This window comes from Myotis myotis, unplaced genomic scaffold (assembly GCF_014108235.1).
Source record: "Myotis myotis isolate mMyoMyo1 unplaced genomic scaffold, mMyoMyo1.p scaffold_m19_p_1, whole genome shotgun sequence".
NCBI lineage: Eukaryota > Metazoa > Chordata > Mammalia > Chiroptera > Vespertilionidae > Myotis > Myotis myotis.
In genome coordinates, this window is record NW_023416313.1 from 8,326,984 (window position 1) to 8,350,701 (window position 23,718).

General features: G+C 41.9%; 1 protein-coding gene across 9 annotated transcripts in view; it reads right to left on the minus strand.

The window, feature by feature from the left end:
• The window catches only part of LDB2 (LIM domain binding 2), a 321,749-nt gene that overhangs the window by 186,080 nt on the left and 111,951 nt on the right, over positions 1-23,718 (minus strand). For all 9 annotated transcript variants that reach the window (XM_036329432.1, XM_036329423.1, XM_036329452.1 and 6 more), the window contains exon 2: positions 15,954-16,056. In XM_036329432.1, the coding sequence (XP_036185325.1) occupies positions 15,954-16,056 (103 nt within the window). The remainder of the gene's footprint in view (positions 1-15,953; positions 16,057-23,718) is intronic.

Here is a 23,718-nt window from a genome sequence, read left to right on the forward strand (position 1 = left end):
TCACACACTTTCTGATTTTTGTACGATGTTAATGTGATGCTTGTCTAATATGACTCATGGACTTCTGAGTCATACCTGCTTCTTAGGCTTCTCTCTGCTATTGGAGAACTGTGTTCTCCATGGCTTTTTATTGATGTATGTGAATATGCACTTTTTCTTCTATGCTGTGTGATACAATTATTTCTGTCCAATACCTTACTCTGTCCTACAGGCATGTTTTCATTCATAAGCATGTTTTGATAGAGTTTTCAGACCTAATAACTTGGAATATCTCATTCATGTAATCTATGTATCTTATTTACAGTTTTAAATATCTTATCCCCCATACCATAAATGTAACATTCAGTAATGAAACCAAAATGCATAGCACATCTCTAGAGTCTATGACCAGGAAAGACTCTTCCAATCTGAAATGCTACTTGTGAACCCAAATCAAGCCCTTGAGAAAATGCATTAACTTTCTCAAGTAATCAGGATCAAAGACATAATTTGATAATTGGTGGTAGTTATAATCAAGTTTTTCTAATTCTGTTTTAGTTCACATTCAGATACACAGAATTATGGGACTTTTGCCCCCTCTAGGGAGGGTGAGCTCTGCCTCTTGCTCAAAGGCAGGCCATTTCACCTCACTGGTATTCTGAAAGTGCTTCCTTTTAAAGCACAACAGTCTTTCCACATGTTACTTCCATCACTTCCAACTAGTTCTAGTTTATTCATTCAATAAATATTATTTAGTGCCAACTGTGGTGCCAGGTGAAGTGTTAGGTATTGGAGATAAAAAGATGAAAATGCTGGCATCGCTGTCTGAGGACATCTCCAGTGAGGTCCTGGCTGAGCGTCGGGTAAACTATAACCATGAATTAGGAGAGCTATGCCAGAATCAATGTGTGTGCTATGTGTCACAAGCACAGAAAGAAGGGCCCAATGGATTCTCCAGCGAGAACTAGGGAGAGAGGTGCGCTGTGAAGAATGAGAATTAGAATATCAGGTAAAAAAGCAAGGAAAACATCCAGGCTGATTTCATTCATTCCCATATCTGAAACATCTCCACCCTGTCTGCCCATTAGATACACGACAACTCTGTGTTCACTTTAATCAATCTCTTCTCCCAAGTATATTTATTTTTCTGGATTTTTTCACCCTTTGTAACTTCCTCAGGTAGGTTTAGCTTGACCCACCTTCACTACCATCCCTGTAGAGGTTGTTTTAAGGCCCTGATTTGCCCTCGTGGAGTCCCATATATTTTGCGCATAACACTTACCACAGCTGAAATTAATTAATGATGAGAGTACCTTTATTTTAATAGCTCACTATCTTGAGAAACTAACATAGTGATGGCAAACCTATGACACGCGAACTCATTTATTTGGTTGATTTTTCTTTGTTAAATGGCATTTAAGTATAGAAAATAAATATCAAAAATATAAGTCTTTGTTTTACTATGGTTGCAGATATCAAAAAATTTCTATATGTGACATGGCACCAGAGTTAAGTTAGGGTTTTTCAAAATGCTGACACGCTGAGCTCAAAAGGTTCACCATCACTGAACTAACATCTAAATTAACTAGAATTATCTAGTTCTAGAACCTAGAGTCTAGATGAGAAACGTACCCAGGGCAGGGGCCATGACTGTCTCATTTACTGTGTCCCCAGAGCAAAAGCAGACTTCAGTGCATAGAGGAACACAGTGCGTACTTGCTGAGTGGACACATGAATGAATAACTGCATCATTTCTTGTACAGCTTGGTTTTGGATTCTTTTACTGAAAGCCACCTCCAGTTGGTTTAATGTAGAGTTTACAGAATTGAACTCATGTTTCCAGCCTTGTCCATCCTACTCCTAGACTCAGGGGAGAGGCCTCCAGAGAATGGCGTTTTAGAAACCACAGAGGCCTCAGGATTGGGAATTCTCTGTCACAAAGGGTAGAGGAAACTTCTCTAAGGTGCTGAAGGGGGACCACCAAGAGAGGCTTTAGAGCCCCATAAACAGAGGACACATGACCAGGCCAGACACTTCCTTTCTTGACTGAGTACATTCAAAGTCTTCATCACATTTTCTACAGATTTTATGTCCTCAAAACCCTACAGTCTCTTAAGAACCAGGGGGAAGTTCCTTAAAGCCAAGTTCCAGCCAAACCAAACCATTAGGCCTTTCCCCAGACACCGTGCTTCCTCTACTCTATTCCTTCCTCACTGTCCCACTCATCTCTGCCTCTGACTCCCCAATTCTGCCCACTGTCCTGCCATGCCTTCCAAGTCCCCCAAGGTCACAGGACACTTTACACTTGTTTGATGACTCGTATCAAGAAGTTTTGTGTCATAACGATACACTTGTCCCACATCCCTAGGATGGCTCCCAAGACTCCCACCCCTTGGTGTAAACACCCTGCATTATCCCCTCCCCTTGAGTGTGAGCAGACTCATGACTCTGCTGAGATGTCACTCCATGATTAGGTTACATTAGATGGCACAGGGATTGTGCAGATGTAATTAACGTCCCTAAAATGACAACTTTGAGTTCAGCAAAAGAGAGATTATCCTGGATGGGCCTGGCCTCACCAGGTGAGATGCTCCTGCTGACCTTGAAAGAGGAAGCTGCCATGTTGTGCAGGGAACTATGTGCCCGGGAACAGCAGGAGCCTCCGAGGGGCTAAAGACAGTCTCAGTGAACAGCTAGCAAGAAAATGGGAACTTCTATCCTACAGCTGCAAGGAGCTAAATTCTGCCAACACCTCTGAGTCTCAGACAGAATCACGGTCTCAACTGACACCCCAATTTCCACCCTGTGAGTCTGGGCAAAGGATCCAGTTAACTGGTGCCCGGATCCTGACCACAGATAATGCAAAATAATACATGTGTGTGGTTTTCAGCTGCTAAGTTTGTGGTGATCTGATATGCTGCAATAGAAAACTAAAACATCCATCAAGTAGGTTGTCTGCAATTCTTCGCACGTCACTGAATTCGATGAATTTAGTGATGCTTCCTATTGCACTTGGCTCTGAAAAAATTTGAAGGTGATTCAGAGGACAAAATTAAATACTATATGGTCCCTGGAAACTATGTTACTTCCAGACTATATTCAATAAAAAAGGAGGATAGCACTTTTAGCTCATTTAGTAGAGCCTTGTGTTTTATAAAAAACTGAGCACAGAACTCGAATCCAGGCTCTATCACTAACTAGCTGCCATTGTCTTGAACACATCAAAGATAAGTTAACTTCCTCTACATTCGCTATAAATAATCATTATAACAGCTACCATTTGTTGATAAAGTGCCGTGTATCAGGGACCATACGTACATTACTTACAAATACCATTATACCACACCAAACAAACACGTTCATTTTACAGATGACACTAGTGAGGCTAAAGAGATTAGGTGCAATAACCAAGGCCAAAGACTTACTGCAGAACAAGGACGTTGTTTTGAAGCTGGGCTATTTGCCTTTAGAGTGAGAGGTTACTGTGAGGTGCTCTTTGATGGATCATCCCAGAAATGCAGACGGGGCATGGGATTTCCACAGCACAAAGCAGGGAGAGAACCCTTCTCCCTGGCACCTCAGAAGTCACATGTGAGTTCCTGGCGGTGCAGTTGTGTCCAGGCGGAGACAGTAACAGGCCCAGGGCCCAGCCAGTGCAGCTGCATGGGTTTAAGAACTCGCTTCCTTGGATCAGCAGGAAGAAAGTCAAGTGTGAACTTTCTGAGCCCCAAAGACATTCTCAGGGTCCCTTTAGGAATAAGCATAAGTCTTCAAATTTATCCAAAGTTTAGCAAATTCACAATGACAAATGTAACAGTTCCTCTAAATTGAAGTTCATCTCTTGGCAGTTTTGGAGGCTTGGAGAAAATGCCAGCAACAAGGACTGGGAAGGAAATAAATCTTTAGATTCCCTGAAAACATAGATAGTTTTTTCGAAAGACATATGGAGGATCCCATACTGCGCCGAGAAAGAAAATTTATAAATGTCAGCTTTGTAGCAGCAATGTTGGAGGGATTTAAGCAATCCACACTTAACTGTGATGGAAAAAAAAATACTCCGTGAATACACATTTGCCATTGAGAACTAATTATTCTTAACCTGTGCTGTTTTCAGGAGGTGTGGGCGAGGGGAGAGGGAAGGAAGAAGGCTCCAAAATCCAGGCAAGACAGTAGGTTATTTTCATCCAAACAGGTAACATTCAGAGATTCTATACTGTTTAAGAAAGCTACTGAGCCCTGGCTGGTGTGGCTCAGTTGGCTGAGTGTCTTCCCATGCACCACAAGGTCGCTGGTTCAATTGCCTGTCAGGGCACATATCCAGGTGGTGGGTTTGATCGCCTGTTGGGGTGCCTATGGGAGGCAACCGATTGATGTTACTCTCTCACATCAATGTTTCTCTGTCTCTCCCTCCCCCTTCTTCTGTCTCTAAAATAAATGAAAACATATTAAAAAATAAATACATAAAAATGCTACCAAGAAGTGGGATGGTAAAGGGGTCACGATATAGGCAGAAGAGCTGAGTTCAGGTCTCGGGGTGCCTCACTTTCTTCATCTCTTCCATACAAATGGTCACTATAACACGTGCTCTGGCCTCATGGTGATGATGGAATGAGATACTGCCAGCCAGTTCCGCTTAGCAAATACTAATCATGGCCTCCTTTCTATCCCTCACCACAGCAGGCACAGAGGACGCAGAGGGAAATAAGACAGTCCTCCCCACTCCACTCTCCCCCCCCCACAAGCTTACAGATGGTCCTGATTTAGGAAAGAATTCTGTGAACGTTAAGACACTACCCGAATGCTTGTCATCTTAACTCATTAACCAATCCACGAGGTTACTGTTGGAAACATTTGAAAAAACGACCAAGACTCCACTATGTATCTGACTCATTTCTTTTTGCAATTTAGGATATCGTAGCAAGAATTACTTATTTTGGACTAAAAATTGGAATCTGTAACCGTGTCTCATTTTAGACAAAACCACAGCTACTATTGGAGGGTCTTGTAAAACATTTTTTTTTTTCCTTTCCAAAGGGAAAGAAGTAACAAATTAAATGGCAATTCAAAACCAGGGGAGGCAGGAAGAGGAACGGCAGGTAGCGCATGCATTCCTTGTTTCCCTGGGGATGGGTCATTTTCCCTTCTCCTCCTGAAGGCTCGGAATAGGGATCACCCCAATTACTAGTACACAGTGCCCTGGTTGGCAAAGCCCAGAGCGGAAAACAGGAAGAACATGGGAAACACCAACTGTCAAGAGATACAATGGGACCTCACCAAAGAAAGCATAATCCCCTCATAAGAAACATACAACTTCTTAGAACTTCTATTAAGGAATGTCACAGAAGCCGTGCTGAAGATGAGCCTGGGTTCAATAAATTAGCACTGTTTCCACAGCTGGGGTGCTTGCACGGGGCTGGAGGACCGTTTTCTTAATCAAGGCATGGCGCTGGGCTGACGTTAATTTAACAAGGTAATTATCAGGTGAAAAATTGCTGCCACACTGAACCTGAATAATAACTCTCATCGTTACTGATTTTGAGCCCATCTTTAAAAGAAATAATAGCGCTCTGAGCACTTAAGCATTTTATAGGAAATACATTTGGGCACTAATAGTATGGGAAACTATTAAGGATATAATTGGCGGTTTGTTTACATAACCTGCCAAACAGAGTTTATCATTTATCTTATGATTCTATTGAAGAGAAGCAAATAAGTATAGAGACATTAAGTTGTTTTAGGCAGGCAACCTTGAAAAAGCTGATTATCATTGATTTTTTTTAAGCTTGAAAGTTGAACTTTCCTAAATGCCTCAATTGAATAAGAGCAGTTGACTTTATCAAATGTGAGTACTTCACACATAGGACATGACTAACACACATATGGCATGACAAACATTTCCAGAGAAAATTTTACCTCTCAGGTAACTAACTTCAATTTTTGAAATATTTTCAAAGCTTGCATTAATTCTTCAACACACACACACACACACACACACACACACACACACACACATCATCCTATTACTGAGGACCATCTCAAGTGCTGATTTTTATCCGGAATCCGAGAGTTAACATGGAGATACCATGTGTGTCTATGAGAGAATACCCCCCTGTGCATTACAGACTGGGCTTGCCTCACGGTTAGACTCTGGAAGAACTCTTGCTCTCTCATTGTTCTCAGTGTAACTCACCCATCCTGGCATAGCAAATGATGCATTTTTCAAAGTAAAACAAAAGACGATCAAATTGCAAATGAGATTATTCAAAGGCAGGACTAAGTAAGACTTATTTTTTAGAAAAGTCTGTAAAAATAATGTAATACTCTCGTTGTTTCAGATAATATGAAGAACTTGTCTCATCACTTGCTCACATGTGACCTTACTTCCTCCTTCTACGGATCTTAAAAATGATTACTAGTGTCAATTTCAGCTTCTTCTGGCTTGTTGAAAAGCTAAAGATACATGTTGCATCAGGAAAGTTCCCATCAAAGAGTATATTGAAGGTAGCACCAATTGGGAAAGGATCAACTTCATAAAAACAAACAAGCACGCTGTAATAGTCATGTGAAGCTGATTCTCTTGGAAAGAACAATAAAGGTACCTAGTTCCGTAAGGTCTTGAATTCAAATATGACTACCTTGATGAAACAATAAATAATGGAACACATCCGGATGGGTGATTTTGTCATAAAGCCTCTACATTCTTAATGAAAGTTACCTGAACATGCCTAATACAGTTGTACAAGAATGCTAATTTAAACTGACTTCAACAAATGCTTTATCTTACCCCATTGTCACAAATAAGGTACATTTACAACCTGAAAACATGTCACAAAGTAAAGATTAGGCTACACATTAGCTTATGGGGAGTGGACCTCACAGCATGTCACCTCGCTAAGTGTCATGCAAAGAAAATACTGCAAACATCGCACTTTAAACTGTTTTTTAAAGATTTTTTTGTTAAAAAAAATGAAAAGAAAAAAACAATTGTTACATTTGGATATAGAGTCTAAAAATATGTTGGTGATTATGATTAAGAACAGTTTCATAAACCGAGGAGGCAAAGGGCATCAATTATGAAACCATCTAGCTAATAATAAGTCCTAGAAATAAGAGCTCACTAGACCTTTAGCTCCTCCAAGGCAAGAGATTTTGTTCATTCATCTTCTTATCGCTAGGGCACAGAAATATGACATGTGGGAAGTCCCTGAGAAAGGTTAAATAAATAAACAACTGTTTCCACGGAAATGAAGTTTATTAAGATTTGTTTAATAAGTAGATTCATGTACCTAGTTAACCACTGCTAAGGACTACTTATTCCATGAAATGGACTTACCAAGAGGGTGGCAGACAAACCATGTGGTGAAATACTCTATCAACTCATGGCCCAAAGCTTTAAAGAAAAGAAAAAAAATCAATCCTAGTGTTGTAGGTTGGGTAAATGTGATTTCGGTTTGGTGTTTAAAATATTTGAGTCTCAAGTCCTGTTCCTGTTTGTGGACAAATTTCCAAGTTGCTCTGTGACATTTCTGTGACTCTGACATCAATGAGTAGCTACAACTTGAGATTGCAAGGGTAGAAACTTACTAAAACACGGGAAATATCATATGCACAATCATGTGCCTGTGGGCCAAATATTCAGGCCCTGTGGGTCATATTTGTACTATTTACCAGTGCTTCATCACTCATGCAGTCCATAAATATTTACTGAACGCCTATATTTTCAAAGCATTGTGATAGGGTATTTTCTGCCATGACTTTAGAAAACTAAGGGTTTTAGAAGGTTAGAAATAAATCTTTGCCAGCCCTTTAGTTGAGGTCGGAATGAGGTAGTAACCAGAAAATGGAAAGGAGGTGTATTTTTGAGACTCTGTGTGACTATGACTCTGTCTGGCACATGTATTTCCTGACTCTTAGTTTCATAGCTTATGTTCCTACTCCTATTTGTTCCCTATGGTTCTCATAGCAAGATGGCGCTACGCCATCATGGGCTACGGGGTGATTTTGGCAAACTTTTTTATTATTAAAAGACTCAACTGGAGTTAAAATCAGATTTGATCACTTCTTTCTCAGTGCCATATGGTCACTTCCCTTGTCCTGCTCTTCCAGTGTTGATGCTATTGCATTAGAGTTAACTGTAAGCTCCTTTAAGGCAGGCAATGTACCTCTTCAATGACTATGCCCAATCCCTGGCAAAGTCAACTGTGGACAGCCTGTAATACAGAGTTTGGATTTAAATTCAGGCGGGCTTCAACTTGTACCCCACCCCACCCACTGCTGAGGTGTTTTGTTCTGTAGGAGGGACTCATGAATACAGGGCTGGACATACACAGAGGGAAGACTTCTGTGACTAAGAAACCAGGTAAATCTCTTAGAGTTTTTTCATATAATATGCCATGCTCACACCCTATTTTAGCTTCTCTGGAATTATCAGGATTTCCTATTTGAGCATGAACTTGTGGCTGCCACATTCAACAAAGAAAAACACAGGATGCCCAGTTAACTCTCAATTTCAGATAAACAAAAGATAATTTTGTAATAGAACTATTGTATTTTATTTTTATTACATTTATATTTTTATTACATTTTATCTAGCAACCTTATCTTCAAGATGATGAGTAAATGGGATTAAAAGAGGATAGAATGAGATGTATCTCTATAATTCTGTTAACATTACCAGCCCTTAGACAATAAATGCCAATTACACTACCTGTAATTTTAATAATTAAAAAGTTTGCCACAATCTTCCTGTGGCCCATAATGGGATAGTGACATCTTGGTGTTAAAACCATAGAGAAATTTAGGAGTAGGAATATAAGCTATGAAACCAAGAGTCAGGAAAGGTATGTGTCAGATCCCATAGATATCATAGTCACACAGAGTCTCAAAAACAACACACACTGTCCATTTCCTGGTTAGTACTTCACCCAGACCTCAATTAAGCATTTAAGGGCAAGTCAGTCAGACCCATAAATGTATATTCAACAATAAATTTTATCTGCATGAGAAACCCAACAATCCTCCTAGATTTCTTAACAGCTTGACTTATAAAGGGAAAACAGAAAGTCATAAAATCATAAAGATCAATTACAAATATGGTGATGGTTATACCTTCAACTTGCAAAGCACTTTAAATCCATTCAAAGCATTTTATGTCCATTATTTCATGTAATTATTAGTGTGGTATTTATTAGCAATGAGAGAATGGAATGTCTGTTCAATCTATTGTTATGGCCCATTTGCAAATCTTGATATCATCCATTGGAACCACAAATGGGAAGAGATTCAGTTTCTTTTTCCCCTTTAGGAGTCTGTCTGTTCATCGATCAGTTGTAGGCTTTCTCTCAAGTCTTTTTTATAACTAGTCCCAGATTTGGCATTAATATCAGAATATTTTATTTTTGGGCTACTTAGCTGATTATGCCCATGTAAAGTAAGAATTTTAAATAAAATGGAATCAAAAGCAAATGAAAAAAATTGTGAGAAAAGGCCTTTCTCTTTAACTGTATGCCCCACTATAATGACAAATAGCAAAAACTCAGTGATTTCTGAATGAATTAACCAAAGTATCAGTGCAGGAACAAATGAACTTCAAATGATAGTGTGCTTTAGTCCTAATTCAATTCACTCCAAATATCGCCAGCCTAATGAAGACTGCTGTTGAAAAGGGTCACTCACTAAAACCACAAGTTCAGAGGCCAGAGCCATCCAGAAACCATTTAGTGCAGCTCCATGGAAAGGAACTCATTTTCTGGAGTCATCTGAGACAAAGAGGTCTATGTCATTAAGCAACGAAAATGCCACAATCATCCAGTAACGAACCATCAAGTGCTACTCCGAGGCAGTGCATTCTTTTCTCTAAGATACATTTTTTTAAATGCAATTGAAGTTCATTTCCTTTCACCTGGTCCTCAATAAATAAGATAGCAAGTCCAAAGGTGCCTAGAACAGTGGCCAGCACTTGATATGTGTTCAATAGCTTCTTGCTGTCTGAGCAAAGTAGGTGATGGAATCCTAACCCTCTGTTGGACAGGTGTCATCATTGTAATAGTTTGGGGCTTGTTTGTTTAAACCACCATCTTCCATTAATATCACTTTTTCTCCCAATTGGTTACAAATTCAATTCTTAAGGTGTCCATATAGAAAAAAGACAGGTGTGGTCTGGCTTTGCCCAAAGGCAGAGTTTTTCCTGCTATGTGCCAAATGACTAAATGAATAATGGGAACTATCTTCCACTTTAAAACAAGTGACTGGCATATCATAGGTTTCACTCATTCTCCTGTTCATGCAATAATTACTCATTATGTGCTTTCCATGGGCATCACTAAGCTAAGGTTACATATTATTTAATCTTATTTAATCTTCACAAGTACCCTATGATGTTGGTGTTATTACCTTGGGTTTACATATAAAGAAACTGAGGTTAATATAGTTTAAGCAACATGCCTACCATCACATCACATGCCTAACATCACAGAGTTATGGTGGAGCAAAGACTCAAAATACATCTGTGTGGATCCAAAGTTCATGATTTTCATTTCTACTTCCATAAGTGGAAAAAATGAAAGAAAATGAGGAATTTTCAGAGGAACACAGCTACTTTGTGGAGGAAGATGTCCAGGACCAGCTGGCATATGTCTCCTGAAGAAATTCGGGGTCTTCCAGCACCAGCCCCACAAACCTGAGCCTTTCCAGATCTCAGGTGGACTCTCTTTTCACACGCACAGATCCGGCCTTTTTAATCCCCTCCTCCCCCTTCTGCAAGGACATTCTGTGCATGTAGCTTTTTTAAATGGCCACATTCGTGACACAGTAGTTATTAAGTGTGGTGTCAAAGCTCCTATGCATGTACTCAAGGAGTGATTTTCCCAGAAATCTATCTTTAATCATGTAATAAATTAGAGAGGAAAAGAAAGTGGGAGAAATGCTTTAAAAATTTCTCTATAGCAAGCACACTAAAGCACAGCTGGACCAGGTGAACCAATAAAAAGCAGGAGAAAAATAGTAACCAGAGATGCTGAAGCTGTGTGGGCCTCCTAGAATTTCTCTGCCTTCGGGGGACACATCCAAGTACACAACACATAAAAAAACACATATTACAGGAGAAAATTGAAGCGCTTAGGCTATATTGCAATGCTATCAGAGCTGTCAGAAGAAAGGGAGGTGGGAAGAAAATGTAAAAGAGAAATGGATGTCAAAATGACTCCACAGAGGGACCGATGTGTGGTTCTTCAAACTATCTAATGGGACTTGATGGCCAAGAGAAACAGAGGAAAATAATGCTATGCAAAGTGATGACTTGTCTTAAAACAACCTTCATTTTCTGGAGAGTAAAATGTCTCCCCAATAGCCACAGAGAGAAAGAGAATGAATAGTTTGGCTGGTGTGACTATGAAGGTGTGAGGTCACATGTCAGAAATCCTTATTCCAGACAGAAGTCATGGTGAACTAACAAGTGTGTGATAGAAAATTACTGGCAGCCATCAATCCCGAAATTCCAAACAAGAGTTAGATTAATGACAACTGTATCTGAATTGCCCTGGATCTCAATCTAGAGACCACGATGTGCTCATTGGAATTCAATCCAATAGCAAAAGCTATTTATGGAGCATTTTCATGGTGCCAGAAACTCTGCTAAGAACTTCACATGCATCAGATCATCAAACTTTTCCGCTGAGACCATTGATGCTTAGAACATGACTTATGCCAAATCACACAGGTAGTAAAAGACAAAGCTGGATTTGCACCCAGGTGTCATATCCAGAGCACCTGCCTGTACAATACACCTTTCCTAAAATGTAGGCCTCAAGGAAGTGCCCTGAGACAAGATGGCATTTTAGTAGTTATATCATTTCTCACCTGAATTTCCAAAGCAAGAATGCCAACCTAGACATGTTTAACTATGTGTGGGAGTCCTTACCCACCAAAGTACAGAGCCCTACACATACTCACTCACCCTTCCCCTCTGTTTCCCTCCCCCTGCACATCACTGACCCACCGGACATAGAGCTAGTTTCTGGGAGGAGGCCATCTCTTTGGTGTGCATTTCAGCAGGAAGTGCCCACCAGAGTGGTCCTATGGGCTCACAGCTAATCAGCGAGGCTCTGCAGCAAGCTCCAAACACTGAACACACATGACAAGCTCCTGCCAACTGTCAAGCCCATCGAATGATGCACAAAAGCTGGAGTGAGGCTGAGGCTGGGCATTGTTAAATAACAATAGTCAATACTGATGACACTACATTTCAAATGGTCCCAGGTTTGCTTTAAAATTATTTTTAATTATTGATTTCAGAGAGGAGAGGACAGGGAGAGAGACAGAAACATCAATGATGAGAGAGAATCATTGATTGGCTGCCTCCTGCACACCCCACGCTGGGGATTGAGCCTACAACCCAGGCATGTACCCTGACTGGGAATCGAATAGTGACCTCCTGGTTCATAGGTCAATGCTCAACCACTGAGCTACACCAACTGGTCCAAGGTTTGCTTTTAATGGATTATTAGGGTGAGGGGCACAGTTCTGCCATATGCCTGAAAAGGGAGTAGAGGAGCCTCAGTACTAGCTTGAAGTTAACAGTGAGCAATCAAGCTAAGAATGGCTGTTTCTGTACAAGATGGGGAAGGAAAATCACACAGGATGCCTGAGAGTAAGTGTGCCAAGTCCGCATGCAGAGGGCTCAGGAACCCACTCCTCTGTTCGCCTTGCCTTCTGTCATATCAGACACGGTCATTATTTGCAACTTATGTTCCTGGAAATGTGTGAATTGACGAATCCATTCCTTTCCCATTAGCTATGGGAGGATGTAGGGATAGGATGGGGACAGGAAGGGGAAGATGCTCTGACTTCGACTTTGAAGTCAGTGGACTGGAGGCCCAATGACTTGCCAGCTGGGACCCTCTGGACCAACTTTCCATTTTCAGAAAAGATGCTTTTCAGCTCTAATAGTCTTTAATCACTAATCTATTGACAAAGAGGAAGTCACTTACCTCTCCTACCCCCAGAAGAAACCTACCTCCCTGGAACTGCTAGAGAACAACTTCCCGATGTGCCGCAAGGCAGGGACTGGCACGTTGGTTTAGGGACACACAGCCCGATATCAGACAGGTCCAGTAACCCTGTCTATCAGGTTCTCTCCACACCAGCCACTCCCAGCAGTCTATATTTCTCCCAATCATGTCCCACCTGGGCACATGAGGACAGTGGGGACCCGGGTGGGGAGCGCAACACAACTAATACAGAGGCACAATGCACCTCCCGAAGCATACTTACTTCCTGATTTTTTTCACTGCTCCCCTGCCCCACTTAAAGTAGATCAGACCATATCCTAGAGCTTATTTGAAAATGCCAGCACATCGTTCAATTCAATTGTTGATTCAATTCTTCCAGTTAAAATAGTCCAGAGATCTAGGTAAAGGGATTGTTTTGTCAATGTTCTGTTTGTTGATATAAACTTTCCCCAAATGTCAATTCATTCATTCAATTATTCACTCAGCAAATATTTACTGAGCACCTATTATGTGTGAGTTCGTGTATTCATCTGAGAATTCAGCAATAAATAACATAAAAGTCCTGCCCAGGTGGAGATAACATTCTAATAGAGGGTGACAGGGAACAAACATATAAGCAAATGCATATTATGGGATTCACCTAGCTTAGAGATAAGACATCTAAACAGAGAGATGGGGAGGGAGAAGAAGCAGTTTTTCCTAGTAAGGGGTAAAGAAATCTATTGGGATATTTCTTGGTACCTAGAATGAAAGTAATTGGGGGATTTTTTTAGATGTACAAGTGAAGACTGTATATGTAAATGTAACAGGGAAGACTTATATTCTCCCTCAGAAATGCGAAGCTCGTGGCTCCCTGGAAGGACTCACGGAAGAGCTACAGCCTGCAGCCCAGGCCAGCAGGTGCCTTCTCAGCCTGGCAAAGGGTGCCTGGACCACGAATGAGTTAAGGTGGCAGCGCCTGTGCTGGGAGCGCTGCATAAACAGCGTGTGCCGGGCGTTCTAAGCCTGCTTCATCTTCCAGTCTCCCAGTCCCGGCTGTCAATCAGCTGTCACTCGCCCGCACATCAGCAGCGTGTGCACATCACCAGGCTGTCAGCAAAGCAGCTGATGAGACTTGGCTCCAAGCTGTCAATCATCTTTGTTTCTCTTCTCTGCTTGGGAAATATTTTGGCTCAGAGAAACAAAGAAACCTGGGCAACAATGGCTCAGAGTCAGGCATTCCTCCTGTCCATGGATGTAAGCTCTTAAAGAGGCACTGATCATGCCTCACCCCCAAATGATGTCGGGGTGAGGGGTGAACAGAGGGAAGATGGGGGACCTGTTTTATTAGAACAGGCTTTAAAACTGTAATTCTAGTTCCTGGAGCAGACCCTGATGAATTCCAAACAAACAAACCAAAAAAGCATAGGAATAAGGAACATAAAACAATGATAACTTGAAAGTATCTGAGCTTATGCCTAAAAAAAAAAAGAGAGAGAAGAAGAGGCTCACAAGATGGATGACTGCTCGGTTGGAAATTATTCACCATTGATCAGGCAGGCTTTTGGGGAGAGAGTAATTGTTGGATTGCCGAGTTCATTTATCTCCTAGAAACTTTGGAAACAGTGGCTTCTAAACCAGACTCTCTTACTGTCTCGGGCATGTCTTGGGGGCACCCACACCCAGGAAGGCAAATTAACTCATCAGAACCCCATCAAGTGGCTTACCTGTGCCTGCAACAGAGTCATTATGCTGAATAAAGACACTAAAACAGCCCATTGTCTGACATACTAGCTGCCGCCCTCACCCAAAATATTTATTAGAAATGCCCCACGCCTTTAAAAGCCCAAAGTACACAGATCCAAAGACATGCTCCTGGCACTGAGTTTCCATAGGGCAGCAAGTCCAAGTTGCTGAGTTGCCCCAGTCTGCCACTATTGCAAATCACCACGCATATATGAGCATAATTAATGAACTCATCATGCAATAGATCCAAACACTACTGAGTTGCCTAAAGTCACCAAAATTAAAACACCACCACCAATAACTTGTTGTTCCTAATGGCTTTGAAATACAGTTAGCAGCCATCAGATCTTTCAATCATTTTTAGCAAGAGCCTGATTACCTATAAGTTGCCCAATGCTCTGGGTTGTCTCCTTCAAACATCCTGCGGCTGTTTCCAGCATCATCTCCTCCCCATGTTTGTGACACGTGGGGTGTTCTACCCTCTGACAGATCCTTTCATATGGGCAACCCTGGATTCTGGAAACACATCTCCCCCTGATGTAACCGGACATTAATTGCCTGGGCGGTGACGTACCTGTGCCTCCCAGTCTTACAGCAGAACTAGCACATCTGATCTCTGACAAGGTGGCTGAACCTAATCAGGACAGATCAGCTTCTGCCCAAGGTGCCGTGGGCTGTAATTGGAGGATCCTTACGGAGTTATCACTCGCAGGAAAGTCAGGGGACTGTAATTCTGTCAACACCAATCCCAAACTGTGTGTTCAAAGCATCTGGGGTCTCCCCTACTCCCCACCCACCCCCAGAAAAGACAGCACTTGGCCAACAACACCTGAGATAATTGGTAAGAGGAAATTAGAAGGATGTTGCTGATACAGTAACTAGGAGCAATTTTTTAAAGGAACCTTCAGAAGCAGAACACTGGGAATGAGGTGTGAGCTGTCAAGATAAAGGGGGGTCCCGGGGAGGAGACCAGTGGGAAATCTCTGCAATTCAGCTCCCACTTTTCATTGCGTGACTTGGTTGCTATTCGCCTCGCTTGCTAAACAACCACGTGTCCAAACACTCTAAGCCTCGACGGAGACCCGGCTGCCACCTATGACAAGGCCTTGATCGGAAGCAAGAACGTCAGGAGTGGAGGTATCACTGTCAGGCTGTCGGCACTGTGCTAGTCTCTGAAGACCCCTGGGGTTTTCTTAGAGGCGCAAAAAGAGGAAATATCAGAAAAACAAACTTCGCTCTTACTGTATCGCTTCGGTCCATCTTCCAGACAAAAGGAAAGGGTCAACGTGGCGTCATCTTCAAAAAACTCCGTGGCGAACGCGTCCCACCAGAGGTTGTCACTATCCTGCAAAGAGACGGATCATTTACTTAGCAGGCAAGTGTGGGAAATATCTCAGAGGGGGAAGAAATAGAAAACCCAGTCGCTGCTAGCATATGTGTGTGGGTGTTCTAGAAAGAGGGTGGGCGGGTGTAGGTCACTCTTCAAATGAATTGCCTCTAGTGGGGACAGAATTCCAATTCAATAAATGAGTTTATGCAAACCTGGTGAAAATTAATTTTGGAGGATATATTTGGGAAGATTCAATAAATTTACTCTAGAGCACAATGATATTTTCTTTTAACAAAAGGTTAGTATTTCATGTAAAATACATTCAGCTTTTTCTCTTTCTTGTTGCTCTTGTAAGAGTCCAATTTTATAAACAGAAACCACATTATTACAACTAGGTTAAGGAGGGTACATTTTTAAAGACACAATTTATTCCAAAAGGGGTATGTGTGGCTTACGGCCCTACTCTGTGCAAATATTCCTGTAAGGAATGCAGGTGTGGCTGCTACATGGATATATGTAGATAGATGTGTTTCTATCTAGATGGTCAAAGTAATCATCACGTGCATATGGATTGTTTTTGAGGATTGTTTTATAGACAACCCCCAGCTTGTTATTCAAGCAGCTATTCAAAGTGAAACAGTTCAGCAGAATGCAAACCATTCTCATGAATCCCGTTTGTTTGTCTTGGGATGAGTGCTTCCCTTGCTCATCCAGAAAACACTCTGAACTTGGCCCAGTTTAAGGTAGTGAAAATCACTGCTACTCTCCAAGGGCAGAGGGGGGCCTCCTATCACAGGAATTAGGAAGGTTATGCAGAGCGTCATGTTTAAAAGGGGGGCCTCATGTTCTGGACCGTGGCCCATTTACCCCTAAATTCTTAAGCACATTCTTTTTCCAGAAGATTGTTGGTGGGTGCCAGACCTCAGGCCCAAGATGGTTCGCAGCTGCCTGTCAGAGCAGGGAGGGGAGATGAGGGGGGCTGCTGCTCCCCACTCGATAGCCCCGCTGCTGCGGCCCTGGCGGAGACATCCAAGGCCTGGAGTCTTCCCGTTAAGTTGTTCTGCTTATGACAACATTAGGTTGTTGTCACTGGCAGACTTCGGGAACAAGCCTGCAGTCCTGGCAAGAATAATTAAGGGGCCACCGAAGATGGATGCCATCCTCTTTCCAGAAAAAAAAAAAAAAGCAGACAAATGAATTTATTTTCAGTCTCTTTTTTTCTGGCCTCCTCCCAATCACCACACCAAAAGCCAGCACTCTTCTTCATAAAGACACAGTACATATAAAACCACCCAAGGGCAATTCATGGAGCCACATACAAGCTACCCCCTTTTCTCATTTTAAAAACAAATATTAATTGAGCACTTATTATGTGCAGGCCCTCAGGGTACGCAGCTGGGTGAGAGACTGGTCCCTATCCCCAAGGGCTCAAAACCCACTAGTAGAAGACCTCCAAGTGAGCAGCTAACAGGTAGCCTCACTCCATACCTGAGACCACGGCACAAAGCTTGGGAGCCCTGGAGGCTGGCAGAGCTTCTAGAAAAGGCAGTGGGCTTAGAAGGGGAAGGGACAGCTGCAGAAAGAAACACTATTTGGGAACCTGGATGCACTGGCACATTTTATTTCACATGGCTACACAGATGGATAAAGAACAAGTTAACATGTACCGAGTGCTTACCCCATGCCAAGCACCACTGCATTTTCCCACTTGCTCTCCACTACCTCCCTGCTTGTTTGTTTGTTTTCTCTCTCTCTCCAGTATAACAATAACATAATTTTCTTGTGAGCAGGGCTTCTGTTTTGCTCACTGCTCTACCTCCCAGGCACCCAAATGGTATGGAGCCCACGGTATCACTCAATAAAAGTTGTTTACTGTATGAATAAAGCTGCTCACCTTATTAGTCCTACTTTACAGCTTTTAAAAAATATATTTTTATTTCAGAGAGGAAGGGAGAGGGAGAGAGAGAAAACATCAGTGAGAGAGAATCATTGATTAGCTACCTCTTACATGCCCCACACTGGGGATTGAGCCTAATCTCCAAACAGGGAACTCATGCAACTTAACAAAAGGAAGGTAAACAACCCAATCAAAAAATGGGCAAAGGACCTAAATAGATATTTTTCGAAAGAGGACATAGAGAAGGCCAAGAGACATATGAAAACATGCTCAAAGTCACTAATCATCCAAGAGATGCAAATCGAAATGACAATGAGGTACCATCTCACACCGGTCAGAATGGCTATCATCAACAAATCAACAAATGACAAGTGCTGGTGAGGATGCGGAGAAAAAAACCTTCGTGCACTGCTGGTGGGAATGCAGACTGGTGCAGCCATTGTGGAGAACAGTATGAAGTTTCCTAAAAAAAACTAAAAATGGAACTCCCATTTGACCCAGTGATCCCACTTCTAGGAATATATCCCAAGAAACTAGAAACACCAATCAGAAAGGATATATGCACGCCTATGTTCATAGCAGCACAATTTACCATAGCTAAGATTTGGAAACAGCAGATCAGTGGATTAAAAAACTGTGGTACATCTACACAATGGAATACTATGCTGCTGTACAAAGGAAGGAACTCCTACCATTTGCAACAGCATGGATGGAACTGGAGAGCATTATGCTAAGTGAAATAAGCCAGTCAGAGGAAGATAAATATCACATGATCTCACTCATTTATGGAAAATAGTGAACAACATAAACTGATGAATAAAAACAGATCCAGAGACAGAGAAGGATCAATCAGACTGTCAAACCTCAGAGGGAAAGCAGGGGAGGGTTGGAGTAAAGGGGAGAGATCAACCAAAGGACTTGTATGCATGCATGTAAGCATAACCAATGGACACAGACATTAGGGGGTGTAAGGGCATGAGTAGGGGAGTAATGGGGGGATAAGGACACATATGTAATACCTTAATCAATAAAGAAAAAATATGAAAAAAAGAAAAGAGGAAAAAAAGAAGGTATATAGGCTGATATATAATGATAAGCAAAGTAAGTCAGACATTAAAAGTTAAGAACCATATGATTTCACTGATATGTGGACTATAAAAATGAAAGCAACAAATGAACAAACAAGAAAAACAAAAACTCATAGACAGAGACAACAGTATGGTGGTTACCAGAGGGAAGAGGGATTAGGGTGTAGTTAAAGGTAAAGGGCATCAAATATATGGTGACTGAAGAAAATTTGACTTTGAGTGGTGGGCACACAATCAATATACAGATGTTGTGTCACAGAACTGTACACATGAAACCTATGTAATCTTATTAACCAATGTCACCAAAACATTTTAATTTAAAAAAATATAAACTATATAGGCTGATAAACATTAAAAAAATATACAATAAGGAAATAATAATGGCAATAATAAAAGCTTGCCTAGCCTTCTCTTAAAGGCAGAGTGTATTTCAGGGGCTTCATTAAGCAACAGGAGGAGTATTTCCTGACACTGATACCAGAAAGAAAACGTAGGTGCTTCACGGTCTTCTCCAATGACTTATGGGGCAGAATGACTGAGCTCCAAATGCCCCACCCGTGGCAGGAGGTGGGTGATGGGGAGGAATCCAGCTCTCTGCACCCACAAGGCTTCCGACAGGGTCCTGCCTTTCCCGGACACACAGGTTCTTCCCGGCCTCGCTGCTGTTTATTATCTGAACAGAGCATGATTAATGTTTAGTGAATATTAATAGGTAAAAAGTGCATTCTTTTCCCAACGCTGGGAAGTAACAACAGCACAGAGCAGCCTCCAGGTAAATAAAGATGAAATTAACTCAGCCCGCACAGAGGCAGGAGGAGCAGGGCTGACGAGTCTCGTATATATTAATTAGGTAGAAATACCACGGAAGCTTCTCCAGTCTAAATAACCCCCTGTATGCATTTCTGCGATTGAAATTCCTGGTCCCTTTGTCCCATCTCGCAGGTGAGCCCCAGTAACACTGGCGGCCAAATCATCTATCAGACTGAGAGACGAACTCAGGTCAAAAAGCGGAAGAGAGTCTTAATTATATTTAAAAATCCACCAAAGCATTTTGCGCCCGCTCAGGATTCTCTCCTGTCCCCATCTTTCGGTCTCTCCCCACCAAAAACAGGATCCTGCTGCCAGGGCTGCCCCCTGGCATCTTTAACTTAAGTGCTGACAGGTTATATGGGATTTTTGCCAGAGTAATTATTTTTCAATTCAACAATAATGAGAAATTACCATGGCAACCACTTGTCACGTGGCACACATATACCCCCTCCAAAGAATGAACCATACATAAAGCATCTATTCCTTGGAAAATGTGGGTGTACATATATTTTTTAATAAACTTAAACAGGTCAAAGTGGAGAGAGTATGTGAAGAGGTCGCAAAACAGGGAGATGAGAAGGGCACGGGCTTTCTTCAGTTTCTGGGGTTCTAGAAAATAATGGTACTTCATCTTATAACCCTTCTTGCACTCGCACACATACACACACAATCCTAGATAGCACTCTATGAATTTGTAGCTGACCATTTAGGCCACACCCCTTCCACACATGTCAGCGCACCCCTCTCAGAAGAATGAGGGCACCAGCCCATTTGGCCATGTTTTCTCTCCTTACATTTCTTGGCCTGTCACACCCGTATTATGAGCCAGGAGACAATAAAAGGCCTCAGTCACATGCCTTTTCTTTTCATAGAAGTCCCCTCCACCAAAGGGAGTGCAGGTCATTGATTTTCCCTAACTTCCAAAGTCTTCTTGCTTCTCTCTTCTCTAGCTATCCCTTCTCCAGCATGCGAGTCTTTTATCAAACCATGTCTAGTCCAAATTAGCTACATTTAATAATCAACAGTAACACAGCACTTGCTATGTGCCAGACACCAATCTGAACTTACTGAATAATATAAACCCCTTGAAACCTCACAACAACCCTCTGAGATAAGTTCTATTATTAACCCCATTTTATAGATGAGAAAACTGAGGCACAAATAAGGTAAATATTTAAGATTACATAACTATCAAGTTGCAGAAAATTCAAACACGGGGACTCTTATCTCTTGAGTTTGGGCTCTTATAGCCATGCTACACGGATGTATCTTCATCTAGAGCAATGTTCCCCAAATAGTATTTACTGTCTTCTTGACTGTTTTAACATCCAACAAATGCTGAGTGTACTGAATGTTTGGGGTAATCCCTCCTGAGCAAGGCTTCCCTCCACACCTGTGGAGTTCTACATCCTGACAGAAATAAAAGGAATCAGGTAGGATCACTTGGTCTCACTAGCTGGTAAGTGCACGAGCATATAATGAAGGACACAGGGAGAGAATTTTAAATCCCACCTTTGTAGTTATTGTCATGGGTGTGTTTTTTAAATCTCTTTTCTCAGGGATTATAATTTTCCTTTCTCATTCTCAACTATGATTTTGTTTATTCTTGGCTAAGTTGCATTTTACTTAACAGGAAACGTTAGCTATCATTTTAACAGAGAAATTCTAAAACAGTGTGTCACCCTGACAGTAAATTATGTGTCTTGATAGGACATCTCAGAGCTTCACTCCCAATCCATGGCTTCCCTTTCAGAAGGTGCTACTCCAGTTCACCCCCCAGCACAGGCGGAGGCTGCCTTGGGGGAGAAGTGCATTAAACAGGCAGAGAGACAAGACTTAACATCCGGCAGACACGCCTCCTCAGCTAAAGGTACATCAGTGCATTTCCCCCAAACACCTGGGAAATTTGTGTATTTCAATCTCCAGCCTTGACCTACTAAATCATTAATTATTGTGAACGTTCCAAAGAGAAATATTATTGGCAATAATATTAATGTTAATTAATCTAAAAATAATGACTAAACTGTATACACGCTTATGTGTCAAAATTTGATTTATTTGCCACTGGACTTATCACAACTCCACTAAAAGAATAATTTTTTTCAAAGGTCAGACTCCTCTACGCTTTATGAGGGCAGGATCTATATCTATGTGCTGTGCATTTTACATGCACGGCAACTAACACTTGTCAGGCATGCAACAAATAAGTAATTTCTGATTATTTACATAATTTAATTTCACAAATAAGCATTTATTGCATTAAAATTGGAATACTCTCAAAACCGTGAAGAAAAACAATGGTTTTGTTTTCATAATGGTTGATCACTTCCACTCCCTTCTCTGTTCACTCAGGAGTGCTGAATATTTAATAAGTGAATCAACGAACATGCTGGGTGCTTCACAGTGAATTATTTCCCAGGCCTCACAGTATCCTTATCAGGTCAGTATTTTGATTGTTCCAAATCAAATGGCGAAACTGAGGCCCCCGAAAGCCAAGAAATGTACCCAAGGTCACAGGCCGGAGGAAGAGACATTGGGACTTGATTGTGGAATATTTTGATTCCCGAATATTTGTTTCTATCCCAAAGCTACATTGCCTTTTCTAACCTACATTATTCTGGTATGAGTGAGAAATACTGTTTTTCTTCATAATTGAATTCCATGTTTCATACTCCAACATGGAGACATGCATCCTCACATATGAAAAATAATGTACTGGGGACCCCAGGCACTCCCACATTGGAGGTGACAGAGCAAGGCATTACTCTAGAAGCACGGGGCTCACGGGTGGCAGTGCCGGGACAGTGGGCACCATACTGCAGAGGACATCGCACCATCGAGGCGAGAGAGGTCCTGAGACGCAGGGTAATAGGATGAGGCAGCACCGTGTGTATCTTGAGAAAAGCTCACCGAAAGGCAGGCACAAATTTTCTGTCCCTACATAAACACAGCAGACGGAGGAACATTTCTGGAAAAGCTTGCAAGAGGCAAAAGCTTGTTTTTGTGATCTGCCCAGTTGCCTCTGAATCAAACGGCAGTAATAATTCTTAGAGTCTCCACTAAAAATCGGGGACTGTCGATTTTTCCCAGAGAGGCATCGGGAAGCCACTAAGAAAGAAAACTCACGTTTTTCCCTCTTCCTACTTGGAAAGAAGGAAAAACGATTTTTATTCACAAGATAAATATAAGAAACCCAGTGTATTTTCAAAATTCAGAAGGAAAATAATAGGGTTAACTAGACACTGGTCAAAGGCTTCCATTCTCTTTTCTGATTATACACCTGTTTACAATCCAGGAGATTTAGATTCTCTCTGATTGGCCAATGACTTCAAGTCTCCATGAAGGAGCCCACCTTCTCCCTGGGATCCCAGCACTGTGGCTCCAGTGGCCTCACCGACTTCCCCACTTGTTAACCAAAAAGGCATCTCAGGCTAAACATGGTCAAAGCCAAACCCACCCCCATTTCCACCCCTCCCCCCAAGCCTATTCTCCCTACTTTTTTCCATCTCAACAATGTAATTCCACTTTCCCAGTCACTTAAGCCAACCTTTTAGGACGCATTCTTGATTCTTCTCTTTTTTCTAACTCCACACCTCCAAGCCACCAACAATTCTCAAGAATCTACTTCTACTACATAATGGCACCCGCGCCCTTTCTTTCCCTTCACCACCACCCCTTGTCTGGGCCTCCAATGACTCCAGCCTGGAAAAGCGTGATTGTTTCCTCAGCCTTTTTCCTACAAGCATGCCGGGGTCCTGCCCCAGCAGGTCCAGGGGTCCCCAAAGGTGTGGACGGAGTCGGCGAAGAAGGAAGGACATGGAGACAGCGTTCAGTTGATCAGCAGCCTAGCCAGGATCTCCAGCCAGGATCTCCAGCCAAGTT